The sequence below is a fragment of the Marmota flaviventris genome, chromosome 4, assembly GCF_047511675.1.
Source record: "Marmota flaviventris isolate mMarFla1 chromosome 4, mMarFla1.hap1, whole genome shotgun sequence".
NCBI classification, from domain to species: domain Eukaryota; kingdom Metazoa; phylum Chordata; class Mammalia; order Rodentia; family Sciuridae; genus Marmota; species Marmota flaviventris.
The window spans coordinates 139,200,949-139,220,599 of NC_092501.1; the positions used below are offsets into that span (position 1 = coordinate 139,200,949).

Below are 19,651 nucleotides of genomic sequence, written 5' to 3' on the forward strand. Positions count from 1 at the left end.
AGCATTCATACATACAGTACCGCTCAATAGAGGAAGGGAATGAAAACATTCCAAATTTGCTAAGAGAATAATAGATAATGAGATTTTTCCCACAACAAAATAATGTAGAGAGTAATGAATGAATTAACCACAGCATATTTAGTAACAGGATTATTATTAGAAAAAATTGAAGTGATTAAAAGCAAGAAACTCAAGACTACGTATGATTCTTAAAAATCTCTAGAAAAAGTAAAAATTTAAAAAGTACATTGTTTAAAGAGATACTTGTGGCAAAAATGAATGAATGAATGAATGAATAGCAACCCCCAAAATCCAGATGAGTAGGTACTAGGGGCAGGAAGGAAATAGAAAGAATTGGAGAGTAATAAAACCAGGACCTAATAGTACATGGGTGGTCACTGCGTTAAAATATTAGCTACACAAATGTCACATATATTCCTTTGTACATACTCAATGTAAGATAAGACAAATTAATGGGTAAAAGTGGTAAGATGTTCTATTTTTGACAAGAACTAACTCAGTTATTTTGAACCAATTTTCCCACTGAACCAAATAGAAAGTCTAGACAAATTATTTTTAAAAAATCACCTTGAAGACAATAAATAGCTACCAAAGCAGTGAGACTTTGCAGAGAGAAGTTTCAAAAGAAGAGGGAAATCGAAAGAGTTGTGCCTGGCATTAAGAGCAGTATTCTCATCCATACGACTACTAGTTTTCAAAGTTTAAAAGAAGTGGCTGAGAATGTAAACAAAGTTTTTATCACTGTCACAGTGCTGGAGGATAAAATTTGAAATTTTGGGCCCAATGCCTTATTGAATACCTAGACTTTGAGTTGGATAACAAACAAATCGACTCCATACGTAAAGGTGACTAGAAAAAGAAATCAGCCTATCAAAAACTGAAGACCAGGGACTGGGGTGGGGTTGTGGCTCAGAGGTATCACGCTTGCCTAGCATGTGTGAGGCACTGGGTTTGATTCTCAGCACCACATACAAATAAATAAAATAAAGGTCCATCAATAACTAAAAAATATTTTTAAAAAAACCTGAAGACCAGCTTCCAAATGGATAAAGGTGATCTGACTGTCAAAAACAAAAAGCAAACCCTCAATGGAAGAATATAAACTCATACAGAGCCTCAAACTATCTCTAAATTTTTTATTTTAAAAAAACCTATCACTAATAAAAAATAACACATATACAACATAAGACCTAACCACAAATTGAGAGAAAAAAATCAACAAGGGTGGGGGGAGTCACAGAAGATCCATAAAATGAGCCTAAGAGTATGAATTGCAACATAATATAAAATGTTCAAGGATTAAATGACAAGAGAATTCTAGAAGGGAACAAAACTATGTCTAAAAATAGGGAAATTGTAGAATTAAAATAAAATAATTAAGAACTCAATGCAGTGCCACAGGCCTGTAACCCCAGCACCTTGGGAGGCTGAGGCAGGAGGACTGAGTTCAAAGCCAGCCTCAGCAAAAGTGAGGCACTAAGCAACTCAGTGAGATCCTGACTCTAAACAAAATACAAAATGGGGATTGGGATGTGGCTCAGTGATTGAGTGCCTGAGTTCAATCCCCACTACCAAAAACTAAACAACAAAACAAAAACACCTCAATGCATGAGTTTATCACAAGATTAAACAAAATTGAGGAATTTGTAAACTCAAAGACAGGTCAGAAGAAAGCAAAAACCGAAGCATGAAGAGGCTAGAAGTGCAGAAAAAGCACGTCCAGACAGCTGGTTCACAGAAAACAAACAAAAGAATGTGCCTAGAGTACTAAGAAAGCAAGAGCAAAAAAAAAAGATGAAACAAATAGTATTTGTTTCATAAATTTCAAAATTTATGAAAGACACCAAACCAAACAATCAAGAAGAGCTACAAGCACCAAATAGGATACATATGTAGAAAGCACACCCAAATGCACCACAGTAAAAGTGGATACTAATGCAAAATAGAAAACATTAAAGGCATTCACAGCAAAAAGATAGGAAACCTTAAGAGGAACAAGGATAGTGACAGACTATAGGAGAAAAGAAAATGAAAAAGATAACGGAATAATATTTTCAAATCATCAATGTGGTAAAACATACCAGCCTAGAATTCTAAACACAGATAAAAATATACTTTTAAAAATTAAGACAAAGTAGACATGTGAGACAAACAAAAAAGAGAAGCTTCATATTAAATAAAATATTAAAGTGGTCCCATGAGTAGAAAATCACCACATAGAAAGTAATGAAAAACAAAAGAAACTAGAAAATATGTTGGCAAATCTAAAGAAATATTGACTGTATAAAACAAAACTACAGAAATTGTCCTATGTGAACAAGAACACAAAAAGCATTAGAGAATAAAGAAACCAAAGTATTCTAAGGTCCTTGTGCTACAAAGAAAGTTCAAAACAGTATGAATAACATTGGCCTTTAATAAGTCAAAAGAAGATGTTGTTAATTTCAAGTGAGAATAGCAAAATATAAAATAGGCCAATAAAAGGGGAAATGAAATAAAATTATTTAATAAAAATAAGGCAAGAAAGAGAAAAATGAATAAAGAACTGATAAAACAAACTGAAAATAAAATTAGATGGCAGGATAACCATTATCTGTGTAATGTAATGTAATGTACTGCAATTTGATTAAATTAAACATAAAATTGACAGAGTGTGTATGTTAGAAATGGAATTAATGTAATATTCCTATTTTTGAAAATATATTTATTTCTTAGTTGTAGTTGGACACAATACCTTTATTTTATTTATTTTTATGTGGTGCTGAGGATCAAACCCAGGGGCTCACATATGCTAGATGAGAGCTCTACCCATGAGCCACAACCCTAGCCCCTAACGTGATATTCTATATATGCCATTTTGACATTTTCAAGTGCTCCATTAGTTACTACTAATCCATATTTCTACCTTGAGACTGGGGGAAAGATAAAAATGTCCTCCCTCACCACTTTCATTGTTTTAGAGGTCCTAGCCAGTGCACAGGAAGAAAGGAAACATGGAGCCTTAAGAAAGGAAGATAAATAAAACAAAATTATCATTATGAATAAATGATATGATAGGAGAAACCCAAAAATGCAAAGAATTGAAATTATTTTTAAATGACTTTAACAAGGTCTCAGTATACAAAGTCAATATAAAAAATTAACTAGTTCTTTTTATATACCAAACAAACTTAAAAATAAAAATTAAAAATTATATTATTTACAATAGATTCAAAAATATCAAATGCCTAGAACATATGTAAAAAAGAAAAAGATACATAAAATCTCCACATAAAAATTCAGCAAGATAAATTAAGGACTATTTAAGAGATATATCATCTTCATGAAATGGAAAGCTTTGGAATATAACATGTTCATGGAACAGTAGGTAGTATTAGAATAATGAAAATTATCTCCAAATTTATAATTCAAGGCAATCCCTATCAAAATTACAGGCAATGAGTGTATGTGTGTCTTGGAGTAGAATGGAATAGGCAGACAGGGCAAGTCAATTCTAATATTTATATAGAAAAAAAAATTTTAAAGAAATGAAAATGGTGATGAAGGAAGAGGAGGAAGAAGGACAGGAAAAAGGAGGAGTTCTCAATGACATTTGGAAGACTTATGCTATTAAATATCAAAACCTGCTATAATAATTGAGACAATATAAAAAATATTAAACTATGGATACAAGATTTAAACAAAAATAGCAGTAACAAGCAGTGGGGAGTCTTCATGATTTTGAATTTGAGAATGGATTCTTGGAAAAATTCAAAAGCACAAGCGACAGAAGAAAGAGACAAATTGAATTTCATCTAAATCCCCAGTACCTGACCCCTACCCAAATTAAAACTTCTGTGCTTGAAAGCATATTACTAAGAAACTAAGGGGCTGGGGTTGTGGCTCACTAGTAGAGCGCTTGCCTAGTATGCATGAGGCACTGGGTTTTCAGCACGACATACAAATAAATAAAATAAAGGTCTATCAACAACTTAAAAAATTTATTTAAAAAATGAAAAGATAATCTACCAAATTAAAGAAAATATTACAACATTTATCTGATAAAAATATAATATGTAGACCACATAAAGAGCTCTTAAGACTTTTGACAACAAAACGACAAATAACCCATTTAAAAATTTTTCTAGATTTTTACTGTGTATTCTATACCTAAGAGTAGTAGTTTGTTCATGTGGCTTTTTTTTAATATTTATTTTTTAGTTTTCAGCGGATACAACATCTTTGTTTGTATGTGGTGCTGAGGATCGAACCCGGGTCCTGCCCATGCTAGGCAAGCGCTCTACCGCTGAGCTACAATCCCAGCCCCTAAAAATTTTTAAAACAACTTGAATAGTCATTGCTCCAAAGAAGACATATACATATATGGCTAATTAGCATATAAAAATATGTTCATCACCATTAGTTATCAAGGAAATTCAAATCAAAACCTTAATGAAACACTACTTCACATACCAGAATGGCTAAAATAAACAAAAGAAAAAAAAAGTAAGTTGGTAAGGATATAGAAAATTGGAGAGTTTTCATATACTGCTGATGGGAAAGGTGTATTAGCTGTGGAAAACAGTTTGGCAGATTCTTAAAAAGGTAAACACAAAATTACCACATGATCTAGTAAATCCACTCCTAATTATATACACAAAGAATTGAAAACAAGTACACAAACAAATGCTCTTCCTTATTCATAATATGCAAAAGGTGGAAACTATTCAAATATTCATCAATAAACTATAGTATACTGTATACAATAGAATTTTCATCAGCCACAAAATAGAATGAAGAACTGTTACATGCTACAATAAGGATGAGCCTTAAAAACATTATGTGAAAGAAGTCAGACACAAAAGGTCATGAATGTAGGATTCCATTTTTAGGAAATATTCAGAACAGGTAGAGACAGGAAGGAAACTGATGATTGTCATCAGCTTAAGGGGATGAAGGGGGAAAATGGAAAGTGACTACTTAATGAAAATATTCTGGAACTAGATCAAGATGGTAGTTGCACAACATGACGGATAAAGCAGTGACACAGAATTGTATGGTTTAAAATAGTTAATTTTACATTATGTGAATTTTGCCCCAATTAAAAAAAATCAATGAGAAATTCCATCTTTGCAGTAAGTGGTATTGCATCAGATGGAAATAAAAATGAATTTGAAATCTATTTTGTACATATACAAAAGTCAATTTCAAGCATATAGAGCAAAAGGTAAAAGTTAACTAGAACAAAGCTGTCAACACTTTACCACTGTTTACAAACGGCTACTGCACACCAAAATGTGTAAATGAAGAACTAGATTTATAAGTATATTTAATTCAAACATATATTTAAGTAGAGATATGTGACTAATGGCTACTGAATCAGTGCAAGTCCAGAAAACAACATAGGAAACATGTTCACAATCTTGGGGTAGATGAAACAACTTAAGGGCTAACCATAAAAATTGATAAATTTTGGCTTTGTTAATATTAAGAAATCTGCTCATCAAAAGATAGCATTAAGAAATTGAAAGAGGTACAAAGTAGGAGAAAAAAAATGCAACAGAATATATAAAGAAATCTAACAAGTTAGATAGGGATTCATATTTTTAATAGACAAATGAGGGAAAATCTCAAGCAGGCACCTCACAAAAGAAGAGACCTAAAACATCAATATAGAGATTCAAGCTGGTGGATTAGAGGAAGGCTGCATTTGCAGTTGCTCTGTGGCTTGAGTTTCTCAGCAGAGCTGGGTGAAAGAAGGAATTCAATAAAATTTAATATTGGATGTTGAGACTCTTAGAAAACATTGAACCAGAGACAAGATAGAATACATTGGAATCAAGCTGGTTATGGCAGTGGCAGCAGCACTGGTTTACCACAGAGGGGGAGATAATACAAAGAAACAAAATGGACAAATTTGGCATGGAAAAACTTACAGAACAGAGGAGAAGCCTGAACTTAGATGAACCAGAGACTGAACAGTAAACTGATGTTTAAAAAGTACTCTGTGTTTCTCAACTGGTAAGCAGAAAGCTGAGGAGGGAGCCATCTGGAGGAGGCCATGCTTCAGTTTGGTGCTACAGGAGCCCAGGAGATCATAACAAATACTGCTATACTATCCCAGCCATGACATACAATGTGGTTTAAGTGCACCTAGCAGAAAGTCTGATGGCTCACAAAACCAGCTAAAGGCAGCTGGGAAACTGAACAGGCAGACATGATTACACTTGGAGCCTGAGAAGGTGGTGCAATATGCCAGACCTGAAAAGGGTTGGATCCCCCACCCGAATACAGTTCAAAATCCAGAAGGCCAGCAGATATCAACATCTGCCCAGTCCTAGGGATGTGCTTATTTAATCTCTCTGGAACAGATACCACCAATAAAGTCTCAAAGTCCTGATGAGAGTTAAGCGTCTGCCAACTCTCACTTAGAACTCCACAGCAGCCTCACCCTGGGAGGGCATCAGCTTGTTCTGTCCTGACACAACTCCAATTGAGAATACTTCCCATTCCTGCCAATCTTGTACTGTAAGAAGGGAAGCTGAGAGCTATTTCAACCAGTTTCAGTTTTAGGCCGCTCCAGCTGGCAGCTTAGTAAGCAACAGAAAAAAGAGGCAGGATTTACAACTACCATCCATTCCTCTTTCTAATGGGTACACAGCCCAAGAAGAAACGGAAATAAAGCTGGGCACAGTGGCACACACCTGCAATCCCAGAAGCTTTGGAGGCTGAAGCAGGAAAATCGCGAGTTCAAAGCCAGCCTCCACAACTGCGAGGTGCTTAGCAAGTCAGTGAGACCTTGTGTCTAAATAAAATACAAAATAGAGCTGGGGATGTGTGACTCAGTGGTGGAATACCCCTGAGTTAAATCCCTGGTACTCAAAAAAAAAAAAAAAAAAAAAATCAGAAATGAGGACAGACATAGGCAGTGAACATCCATCCTCATCAACAGTTTTTACCACCTTATTGGAGCTAGTTCTTTCATTTTTTCATTACAATTTTTTTCGTTTGTGTGAGTGTTCCTGCTATGCAGATTTGACTTGTGATATACATGTTATGTACATGTGTGTTGTGTGGTGTATGTACGTGTATTTATATATACAAACACATATATATACATGTTTTTTCTCACTTTTAGCATTTTTAATGGCTTTTATTTTTCTTTAATCTTTTAATGTTTTTCTTTTTTTTTTTTAAGTTGTAGATGATCACAATATCTTTAGTTATCTATTTTTATATGGTGCTGAGGATCAAACCCAGTGTGCCTCACATGTGTAAGGCAAGTGCTCTACCATTGAGCTAGGGGGGCTCAATGGTTTTTATTTTTCTTTTTTTGACTTTTGAGGGTTAGGGATTTTTGCTTGTTTGTTTCTCTTGTTCTTCTCTTTTTCCCCTCTAATAGCCAAATTCTCTGTTTGTTTCTTTAATTTTTTCCCTATCTTTAAAACTATCACTTGCTACATCTCTCCAGCTTTATGTTCACATTCTGAACATTCTAAATTTTCTTTTACTTTCCTATCACATTTTATTTTCTCTTAATGCACTGTTCTTTTTAACATATTTTAGGGCTGGGGATGTGGCTCAAGCAGTAGCGCACTTGCCTGGCATGCGTGTGGCCCGGGTTCGATCCTCAGCACCACATACAAACAAAGATGTTGTGTCTGCCAAAAACTAAAAAATAAATATTAAATTCTTTCTAAAAAAAAAATTAACATATTTTAGAACTATTTGATAATTCCTGCTCCCACCACTCATGCCGTGGTGGTTATTAGTATTGTGGATGGTATACCTGACAAGTGCTGTTTACTTTACTGCCAGGTCTAGTTCACAGGTTTTTATTGTTGTTGGCAATTGATGACCCCACCATTCCTGATTTGTGGTAATTAGTGGTGCAGATGCCATAGTAGGCACCAGGTATTTACTTTAATGCTGTATGTGTGTGTGTGTGTGTATAAATATATTTTGCTGATATTGTTCTTGTTTGTTTCCCCTCTTCTGAGAGGTGCTGGGACTCTACAAAGACATTACAAGTTCACAGGGTAGAGACTCTACCGCTGAGCTAACTTGAAACCCAGTTAAGAAACAGCACACCTTGCTCCATGTACAAATAAACCATAGTCAAACTGCAAAGACACTTTAGTACAAAAAAATAGAGGAGACAAAAATCGCAAACCAAGGTCCAGGCCCCAACTAGGAACTGCAGGAGTCTCCCTCATGGAAGTTCATCCCTCCAGAGAAAACAGGGAGAAATAACACAAAATTGTGGACAACACACCTACAAGAAGAACCCCACTGTTTGGAGACCTACAGGGAAAATGAGATCCTCTAGTTTTGACATAATGTGTACTGTATCAAAATATACTAATCATCACTGGAGAGCTACCAGTAAACTATCCTATAAAATCCACTTGGAAATATAAAAATTCACAATAACCAGATATCCCAGAAAACTGTGTGAAGAGAAGGCTGTGACCTGAGAAATCCATTCTAGAAGATGCATAAAACCCAGCAAAGGAATATAAAGAAATGTGTAAAAAAATGAAAGTTACACGACACCAAAAGTTCATAATTCACCAGCAACTAACTCCAAAGATACTGAGGTGAATCAAATACCAGATAAAGAATTTTTTAAAAGATTATAAAAATGATCAATGAAATCCAAAAGAACACAGAAAAACAACTGAATGAATTAAGGAAGTCAATACAACATATAAATGAGAAATTTAAAAAGGAGATAGATATTGAAAAAAAAATAGAAATCTTAGAAATGAAAGGCACAACAAATCAAATAAAATGGTGAAAGTCAAATAGAGTAGACTATGCAGAAGGCAGAATCTCAGAAACAGAAGACAAAGTGGCAAGGCTTGAACATTCATATAGTATTAAAGAAAATAATAAGTAACTATGACCAGAATATACAGAAACTCTGGGACAACATGAAGAGAACAAATCTAAGAATCACTGGAATCAAAGATCAGGCTAATGGCAAGGATAAACTCTTCAGTAAAAACTCCAAACCTTGAGACTGAGATAGGCACCTGGATGTCATTCAGAACCCCAAAAATATATTAAAAAAAAAAAAAAAACCTCTCCATACCACACTATAATTAAAACTTTTTAAAGGCTCAAGAGAAAACAAATGGGTCACATTTAGAAGTAAGTCAATTACAATTATTTCAATTTTTCAGCACAAACTCAAAGTCAGGAGAGGGCTAGGTATGATGTATTGTAAGTCCTAAAAGAAAACAATTGTCATATCAAGCAAAGCTATCCTTCAGAATCAAAACAGAAATAAAAACCTTCCAAGATACTCAGAGAAACAAAACAACCATGACCATGAAACCAGAACCACAGAAGAAACTTACAAGAAAGACTTCATACCGAAGGAATTTTAAAAACTTCCAGAGCTTACAAATGGACAAATCTCATTAAAAGAGTAGCTAAGCAAATGAGAAACAGGACCAAATTAAACATGAAAAATAAATAAAAACAGAAGAAATTAATAAACATCTGTCTATAATAACACTGAATGTAAATGGTCTCAATACTCCAATTAAAAGATTCAGGAGGCAAAGTGGATTGAAAAACAAGACCCAAACTTATATTAGCATAAAATTCACTTGACAGGTAAAGATAGTCACAGTTTGAAACTGAAAGGATTGAAATTGATATACATGTAAATGGACTCCAAAACCAAGCGGGATAGCTATCCTCACATCTGACAAAGCAAATTTCAAACCAAATTAATCAGAAGAAACAAAGAGGGTCACTTCATACTGTAAAGGGAACAATCTAAGGAGATACAATGACAGTAAATGCTGGTATACTTAATTATATAGAACACATTACTCAACCCATATAGACTCCATTAAAATAATACTGGATGTTTCAACACACTTCACTAACCAATAGATAGGTCATCTAGATATAAACTCAGTAGAGATGCTTCCAACCTAAATAATATTACAAATCAAACAGATTTAACAGGCATCTATAGAATATTTTATTAACAATAGCCAAATACATTTTGTTCTCAGCTGCTCTTAGAATGTTCTCCAAAGCAAACCATATTTTAGGCCATAAAGCAACTTTCAGAAAATACACCCCACTCCCAAAAAAGAGAAGTCAATAAAATTCCTTGCATCTTACTTGAACATAATGGATGAAAATTAGAAATCAATAACTAAAAATCACTAGAGAAACTGTATAAACACATGAGATTGAACAACAGACTTCTGCATGATGAATGGTGATAGAAGAAATCAAATGACAAATTTAAAAACTTGTATAATCAAACAAGAACAGCTATACAACATACCAGAACCTCTGGGACAGTATAAAGGGCAGTTCTAACAGGAAACTTTATAGCTATGAGCATCTATAAGAAAATCAGAAAGATCCCAAATATATTAATGATGCATCTCAAGACCCTTGGAAAAAAACAACAAATTCCAAAACCAATAAAAGAAATGAAATAATTAAGATCAGAGCTGACATCAATGAAATTGAGAGTTAAAAAATAATACAAAGAATCAAATAAATGAAGTCAGTTCTTTGAAAAGATAAACAAGATTAATAAGCCCTTAGCCAAACTAATCAAAAGAAAGGAAATCCAAGTTAATAAAATTAGAGATGAAAAAGAAGAACTCATCATAAACATCACAGAAATTCAGAGAATCATGAGGGACTATTTTGAGAAGTTACAGTCCAATAAACTGGAAAACACAGAAGAAACAGATACATTTCTAGACCCATGGACCTTATATATGACCTAAACTAAACATAGGACCTGACAAAATCTAATCAAGAGGACACAGAACATCTAAACAGACAATAACTAGCAATGAGATAGAAGCATTAATAAAAAGCCTTCCAACAAAGAAAAACCCAGGACCAGATGAAATCTCAGCTGAATTCTACCAGACCTTTAAAGGAGAACCAATGCCAATGCTCCTCAAATTATTACATGAAACAGAAAAGGGTGGGACACTTCCAAATTCATTCCATAAAGCCAATATCACTCTCATACCAAAACCAGGTAAGGACACATAAAGGAAAGAAAACTACAAACCAATACCCCTGATGAAATTACATGCAAAAATCCTTAATAAACCATTAGCAAATCATGTGCAAAACACATATTAAGAACACTGCATAGGGCTGGGGTTGTGGCTCAGTGGTAGAGCACTCGCCTAGCATGTACGAGGCACTGGGTTCGATCCTCAGCACCACATAAATGTAAAATAAAGATATTGTGTCCACCTAAAACTAAAAAATAAAATATTAAAAAAAAAAACACTATATGACAAGATTAGGTTTGTTTTTTCCCAGGGTTGCAAGGATGGTTTAACATTTACAAATCAATAAGTGTAATTCATCACATACATAGAATTAAGGATAAAAATCAGGTAATTATCTCAGTAGAGGCAGAGAAAACCTCTGACAAAATTCAGCACTCATTCATGATAGAAACACTCAAAAAACTAGGAACAGAAGGAACCTACCTCAACATCATAAAGGATATACAGGACAAATCCAAAGACAGTGCATGGGGAAAAACTGAAGCATTTCCTTTAAAATCTGGAACAAGACAAGGTTGTCGACTCTCAGCACTCCTATTCAATGTAGTAATAGAAATTCTAGGCAGAGCAGTTAAGTTAGAGAAGTAAATAAAAGGGACTAAAAAACAGGAAAGGAAGAAGTCAAATCATCTCTGTTTGCAGATATGATACTATACTTAGAAGATCCAAAACGCTCCACCAGAAGACTGAGCGCTAATAAGCAAATGCAGTAAAGTAGCAGTGTACAAAAATCAATAGCTTTCCTACATGCCAATAATGAATCTGCCAAGAAAGAAATCAAGAAAACAATTCCATTCAAGAGACCCTCAAAAAAAAAAAAAAAATCTATGAATAAATCTAACCAAAGAGATAAAAGACCTCCACAATGAAAACTACAAAACACTGAAGAAAGAAACTAAAGAAATAAGAAGATAGGAAGACCTCATATGTTCATAGATAGGCATAAGTTATAATGTTAAAAATCAACATAACAATTCACTGCAATCTTCATCAAAATACCAATGACATCCTTCACACAATGGGGGGCGGGGGTTCTAAAATTCATCTGGAAGACCAAGTCGATGGCACACACCTGTAATCCCAGCAGCACAGGAGGATCTCGAGTTCAAAGCTAGCTTCAGCAATGGAGAGGTGCTAAGCAAGTCAGTAAGACCCTGTTTTTAAATAAAATACAAAACAGGGCTGGAGATGTGGCTCAATGGTCAAGTGCCACTAAGTTAAATCCCTGGTACCAAAAAAGAAAGGGAAGGAAAGAAGGAAGAAGAAAAATAAATTTCATTTGGAAGAATAAAAGACACAGAATAGCCAAAACAATCCTAAGCCCAAAAAGCAAAATGGATGCATCACAATACCTGACTTAAATTTATACTACAGAGCTATAGTAACAAGAATTGCATGATACTGACATAAAAACTGATCAACAAAAGACACACTGACAAAACCATATAAATACAGTCATCTGATCCTTAACAAAGGTGCTAAAAAAACACTGGAGGAAAGTCAGCCTTTTTAAACAAATGGTACTGGGAAAACTGGTTATCCATATGTAGAATAAGGAGACTAGATCCTTATCTCTTACCCACCACCAAAGTCAACTCAATGGATCAAAGACCCAGGAAAAGATCAGAAACTATCCAACTCCTATTAAGAAAACATAGGATCAACATTCCAACATATAGGTGCAGGCAACAACTTCCTCAGTAGGACTCCTAAAATTCAGGAAATATCACCAAGAGTTAATAAATTTGATGGTATCAAATTAAAAAGCTTCTGCACAGCAAAAGAAACAAGAGCATGAAGAGAAAAATCTCCAGAATGGGAGAAAATCTTTGACAGCTACTCTTCTAACAGAGGATAAATATCCAAAATATCAAATTTTAAAATATCAAAAATTTAACATTAAAAAACCCCAAATAACCCAATTAATAAATGGGCAAATGAACTACACACACTTCTCAAAAGAAGAAACAGCTGGGCAGTGCCATGCATATCTGTAGTTCTAGAAATTCAGGAAGCTGAGGCAGGAGGATCGCAAGTTTGAGGACAGCTTCAGCAACTTAGTGAGTTCCTAAGTTGCTAAATAAATAAAAAGGACTGGCAATGTGGCACAGTAGTAAATCACCACTAGGTTTAATCCCTAGTACCACAAAATATAAACAAACAAAAAAGACCAACACACACATGAAAAAATGTTCAGCATCTTTAGCAATTAGGAAAATGCAAATCAAAACTACACTAAGATTTCATGTCACTCCAGTAGAATGGCAGCTACCAAGATTACAAACAACAATAAATGCTGGAGAGATACAAAGAGAAAGGAACCATTTTACACTGTTGGTGGGATTTTAAATTAGTACAACAACTATGGAAATCAGAATATAAGTACCTCAAAAGAGTAAGAAAAGAATCACCATTTGACCCAGGTATACCACTCTTCTCAGTATTTATTCTCAAGAATTAAAAGTCATCATATTATAGCAATACTTGCATAGCCATGTTTAAAGCAGCAAAATTTACAATTGTCAAACTACAGAACTGGCCTACATGTATTATCAATGTATGAATGGATTAAAAAAACTGACATATATACACAATGGACTTTTATTCAGCCATAAAGAATGAAATTATGTCATCTACAGGACGGAAGGTTATGTTAAGCAAAATAAACCAAACTCAGAAAGTCGAGGGTTGAAAAAAAAAAAAGAAAGTCAAGGGTTGTACATTTTGTTATGTGGAAACTAGAAAGCATAAAGGAAAAGAAAAAATAGGGGGAAATTTCATGTAAATGAAAGGGAGACCAGTAAAGTAGATGAAAGGGACCAGAGTGAAGTAAGAGGGGAGGGAAAGAAGATATAGTTGGGAACAATATTGCCAATTTATATTGCTATATTATGTGCATTTATGAATATATAACAATGAATCCTACCATTATGTATGATTATAATGCACCAATAAAAATTATGGAAAAAAATAAAGAAAATAAGTTGTGTGTGTGTATACATACATATAAAATGCTATTACTTGCTCATAAAATGGATATAGTATGAGACATCTAATAGAAAAGAAAAATGGTACAACTAGAACTTTCATTCATTACAGATAAAAAAAATTGGTACATTTTGAAAAACAGTTTGGCAAAAGCTATTAAATCTGAACTTATACAATACCCTGTGACACAGCAATCACACCCCAAAAGAAATGCACACATCAGGGCACAAAAATATACTTAAGCAAATATTAATAACCTCAACATTTAACACTGGAAACCATCTAAATATCTGGCAAAAGAACAGGTACATTATGGTACAAACAATACTATACAATACAGCAATGAAAATGAACCAACTTCTATGTGCAATAATATGAACTGATTTCAAGAATATAATATTATATGAAGGAAGTCAGATAATGAATTTACTGTGTAGTTGCAGATGTAACTCAGTGGTAGAGGGCTTGTCTAGCATGTTTGAGGTCCTGGGTTCAATCCCCAGCAAGGAAAAAAATTATTCTGACAGTTCCATCTATAAGAGTTTAAAAACAGGTAAAAGTGATTGTAAAAATCATTACCTTCAAGGAGGTAATGACAGGAAAGGGAAGAAAAAAGAGTTTTAGGGGTGTTGGTCATATACTTATATATTTCATTACCTGGACAACTTATTTATTCAAAGTTAACTTTGTGGTAATTTAAAAAGCAGCACCATTATAAAATGTGTTCTTTTCTGATAAATTCAATTAAACTTTTTAATTAAGGAAAATAAAACAGGCAGGGCACAGTGGCACACACCTGTAATACCAACTACTTAGGAGGCTGAGGCAGGAGGATCCAAAGTTCCATGCCAGCCTGGGCAACTGGTGAGACCCTGTCTCAAAATAAATTAAAAAGGACTAGGGATGTAGCTCAATGGAAGAGACTGCCTAATGTGTGAGTCCCTAGGTTCAATCTCCAGGACCATAAAAAAAGAATATAGGATATAGAAAATTTTAAACACATGATTAGCAAACACGATCTAAAGGATGGAAATACACTTCCTCCAACACACACACTACTATCCACAGGGGAAATGATAGGGACAGGTCAAGAATACAGGCAAAGAAACTGGTAGACTATGGAAATTAAAATAGGCCCTTGGCCTCCAAATCACAGAGATTTAGACCACTAGATTTACACAGCCACAAATCATCAGAAATCTAATATATACAACAACAGTTATTATCTCTGTAAACTATTTTTCCATAACCTCTCAGCTTAAAAGTATCAAGGTATTAAACTTAATAATTTAAAAGTATCAAGATGTATTAAAGGGACGATCAGAATAATGATGTATATAACACATGTGGCAGATGTGCACTTAAAATATGCATATTTTAAGTATTTTTAGAAGTTTATTTTTCTTTTGATCCTCTAGAGATCCTAATACAGTGCTGAGGGTACAGAAGATACAAAACTGATAGCTATCTACAAGTCATTTATATGTGTATACACATCTAAATATACATATATACATATAAGCATAAAATTTCATGTGACTACAGGGCATCAAGCCCCAAATAAACACAAGTCAAAGACAAACAAAATCATTATTTCTTTTCTTTCCCAAAATTTTCTACCAGGGGTTTTTTTTTTTTTTTTTACTTTATTCAAGAAAAAGACCAACCACAGTCATGACAACAAACTGTGAACTGTTTAGTCAATCTGTACATTTTAAAAATAGATGTCCTTATGAAAATTAACCTCCTGTAGAGCTGAATAGAATCAGGTGATACATTTATCACATATATATTTCAGGTGATATGCCTATGCTCAACTAAAGAGCTGCTTCAATGTTATTTTACTTATAATGGAGATAGAGCACAGTTAATAAAAACTAAAAAGCCTAAAATAAAGGCAGCCAAATGGAAATGTCATTACCGTCAGTTTATTACTCTGCTGCATAAAATTTTAGCAGATAACATTATGAAGAACACAAATCTAAAAAATATAAATTACCCGATCATTCATGAGAAGATCTTTCACAATGAAAGTAGCTACCAAAGATTTCAAAGGAGCAGCAAACTGATCAGGTGCAAGAAGAGCAATATGACCAATAGTAACCAATGGTGTTATAAGATGTTCCAGGTTGCTTGGATCTAGGCTCTTATGCAGAGGCTGAAAATGAAGGGAGGAAAATATATTCAACTCTCTCTATATAATAAAGATTATAAAAATTAACATATTTCATCTTTGAATTTCAAAAACTACAAAAGTTTCAATGCACATACCTGGTGTAGGTAGTAACTTAAGGTTATGTTTAGATTTCTATAGGATTATCTATGTCTAGAACACATTAAGTTTAAACATTTTCAGTTTTGCCCAAGTCATAGTTTAGAAGTAGGTAAAGAAACATTTCAGCCTGTAAAATCCTATTATGTAGCATATATTTTATGGTCTTTTATATGAATATATTAGAGACTGTCAGGGCTCACAAACGTCCACTTTGCTTCTACTTCCTGGGCAATAAGATGATTCCACTTGCAGTTTCCTCTGCAGTTAGATGAGAACATATGAGTTCTGGTCAAGGGAATAGAAATGAAAGTGAAGTATGCCACATCTGCACTAAGGCAGGCATAAGCAGGATGTCATTTCCACAGGGTCTATCTGTACTCAGTGGATGATTTAATTCCGAGCATTTGATGGGACTTAAGGAGAAGCCACTATTCAGAAAGAGTCTGTTCGTAAGCTACTGATTAACCAGCCAAACGTCCAACAGGACTTTTCAGTAGCAAGACATAAGCCTTTACTATGTCTATAGTCAATTGAATTTTGGATGTCTTTATTAAACACGATAACAAAATGATTTTTGTTTTTCTGAAAAGAAATCTAACCATTAATATGCATTTTGTCTAAACAAAAGAACGAAGAAACTTTCACTTACTCTTATAGAATGATGTCCAAAAGGTATTGTTAATAAAACTAGGAAAATCAGAAGAGTGCTATCACTGGAATAATCGAAACAATCAGGGACCAAATTGTATTTTGTGTATATACTTGTATATTCCTTCTCCAATACAAACAAAGTATCTCTAGAAAAGGACATTAGTAACAGATAACAATGGCTGCATATGGGAAAATAACTAAATAAGTGGGAAGGAACAGAAGGGTAGTGGACTTTTTACTGCATATTCTCTTTCCATCTTCTAATTTGAAAGCAAGTGAATACATTATCTATCATAAATTTTAATGTTGCATTTTACTGAAACATTTGTGCCCTATTACCTGACACTGAACACCAATAATTCCAAGCTTGAAAAGCAATAGAGAACTGAGGTTTTTTGCTACACATTAGGGCAACATAGGCTTAATTTAGTCCAAAATGTATTTAAGTGAGTTTACTTCATGCCACCTGATAAACTCCCTTAGTACTTACAAAGTACACCTAGCTAAGTGCCAGTTTGTTGTTCATATTGTCAACAAAATTATGATAGCATAAATAACTTTTTCAATTAGTTTATTATAAAGAGTTTGATATTATAGTTACATTAATATAAACATTTCTGGAAAAGCAAAATTAACAGTCAGATCCTGACATAACAGCAACCGCAAAAAGGCCAGAGATATCTAGGAAACATTTTCTCCAAAACTTGACCTTTACAGTTAAAGGAATACAGTTGGGATGCTAGTGAAGATGAAATTAAGTAACAGATAAAATATTAAAAAAAATAAAAATAAAAGTACTCTAAAAGCACAACTTACTCTCATCATCATCAATGAAACAAAAAGATGAATCAAGAAAAGCAGCCAGGCACAACGGCACACACCTTCAATCCCAGCAACTCTGGAGGCTAAGGCAGGAGAAATGCAATTTCCAGGCCAGCCCCAGCAACTAAGTGAGGCTCTAAACAACTTGGCAAAACCCTGTCTTCAAAATTGTAAAAAGCAAAAAAAAAAAAAAAAAAAGGCTTGGAGGTGTGGCTCAGTGGTTAAGTGTCCCTGGGTTCAAGAGCCAATTACAAAAATTAAAAAAGAGATAAAGAAGAAAAAGCGGGCGGTAGGAAAGATGGTGGAATGAGACGGATATCATTACCCTAGGTACATGTATGACTGCTTGAATACTGTTAACTCATGTACAACCAGAGAACTGAAAAATTCTGCTCCATTTGTGTATTATGAATCAAAGAACTTTCTACTGTCATGTATAACTGATTAGAACTAATTTAAAAAAAAGGGAGAGAAAAGAAAGAAAAAGAAAAACAAGTTTCTCACAGGTCAATATGAATTTATTAAAGCCATTCTCATACACAAAAACAAACTATAGGAAAAAACCCACATCCAAATGCACAAAAATTAAATTATTTATAATCTACAGAAAAAAAACATAAAATAAAAAGTTGTTTGGAAGAAGAGAGCACTTTTCTTCCTTCTCACAGTTTAACATAATACATGAAAATATGACAAAATTAGCATAAAAACTACTTAATAAGAGATTACAAGTATCTATAGTAGATACCATTGGCATGTTTTCCAAATTGTTTTGACTTCACTGAAAGTTCCTAAAGTAAAATTATAAATTAGGATTTTACAGATTTTTATAACTTTTATTTGCAATGACAAGTTTCAAAGACAGTCCTTAGTTATAAAAGACTGCAATAAATATTTAGGTGCAAGTAATTTAAAGTGTATAGACAATAATACAAATGTATACTGAAAAGACACACTTTATATCTGAAACATACTTCAGTTAGTCATAAAAGTATAAACTTACTTACTTTAAATACCAATTAATATTGATTTCCAAACCCTATACCCTCAGTACCTCAAACAGAATTCAAATTTTTAAACCTGTAAACTGACAGAATAATCATCTGTTACCTACTATCAATAACTATAATTTGATATGTAATTACCCTCCAGTAAGTCTCCAAATGCAAATATATAAAGCAATGTCAAAAAGTATTATATAATTTGATTTCTGAATCTGAATCAGTGTTAAACAACTGAATAATCAGAAATTTTCATGTTTTAATCATTTATCAATGTTGATTTTCCCTGATTTAAATTCTGAAAATGTACAAAATAATGTAAACATTCTGCAAAAGTCATCAATATTTCCTTTTTAGTAATGATGTATGAAATAAAGAAAATTCTCATTACCTCAAATATCTGTGCAAACTGGGTCTCTTTACTAGAAAATATCGCATGGATACAATGAATGGCATATTTGGCTTGACGAGGGGGTCCTTTTTTAGATTTGTGATGTAAAACAGGAAGCAATGCTCTAAAAATAAAAATCAAAGAAAAACAATAAACCAGAAAAACTAGTATGATTTGTCAGATACTTTAATATTTGTTTTTTTAAGCTTTGTGAGACCAAAAACTAATCACTGAGATCTACTCAGACTCACTTTCAATGGCCTATAATTTTGCCTTACAAATGTCTATATTACCAATATAAACCAAATACAAGTATTTTGTTTTAAAATTTTTATTCGATAATTATAAGTACAAATAAGGCTGATAATCCACTCCTTTCTAATGGCATTCCCATGAGGCCTTTCTCTTTATTCTCACTGCTATCACTCTAACAAAGTTTCTG

The 19,651-nt window shown here is 33.5% G+C and overlaps 1 protein-coding gene across 8 annotated transcripts in view; it reads right to left on the bottom strand.

Moving 5' to 3' along the window:
• Pds5b (PDS5 cohesin associated factor B) overlaps nucleotides 1-19,651 on the bottom strand; it is a 197,850-nt gene that overhangs the window by 38,597 nt on the left and 139,602 nt on the right. For all 8 annotated transcript variants that reach the window (XM_071611551.1, XM_071611550.1, XM_071611549.1 and 5 more), the window contains 2 exons: nucleotides 19,210-19,333; nucleotides 16,069-16,227 (listed from right to left, as the gene is read on the bottom strand). In XM_071611551.1, coding sequence (XP_071467652.1) covers nucleotides 16,069-16,227; nucleotides 19,210-19,333 — 283 coding nt within the window. The remainder of the gene's footprint in view (nucleotides 1-16,068; nucleotides 16,228-19,209; nucleotides 19,334-19,651) is intronic.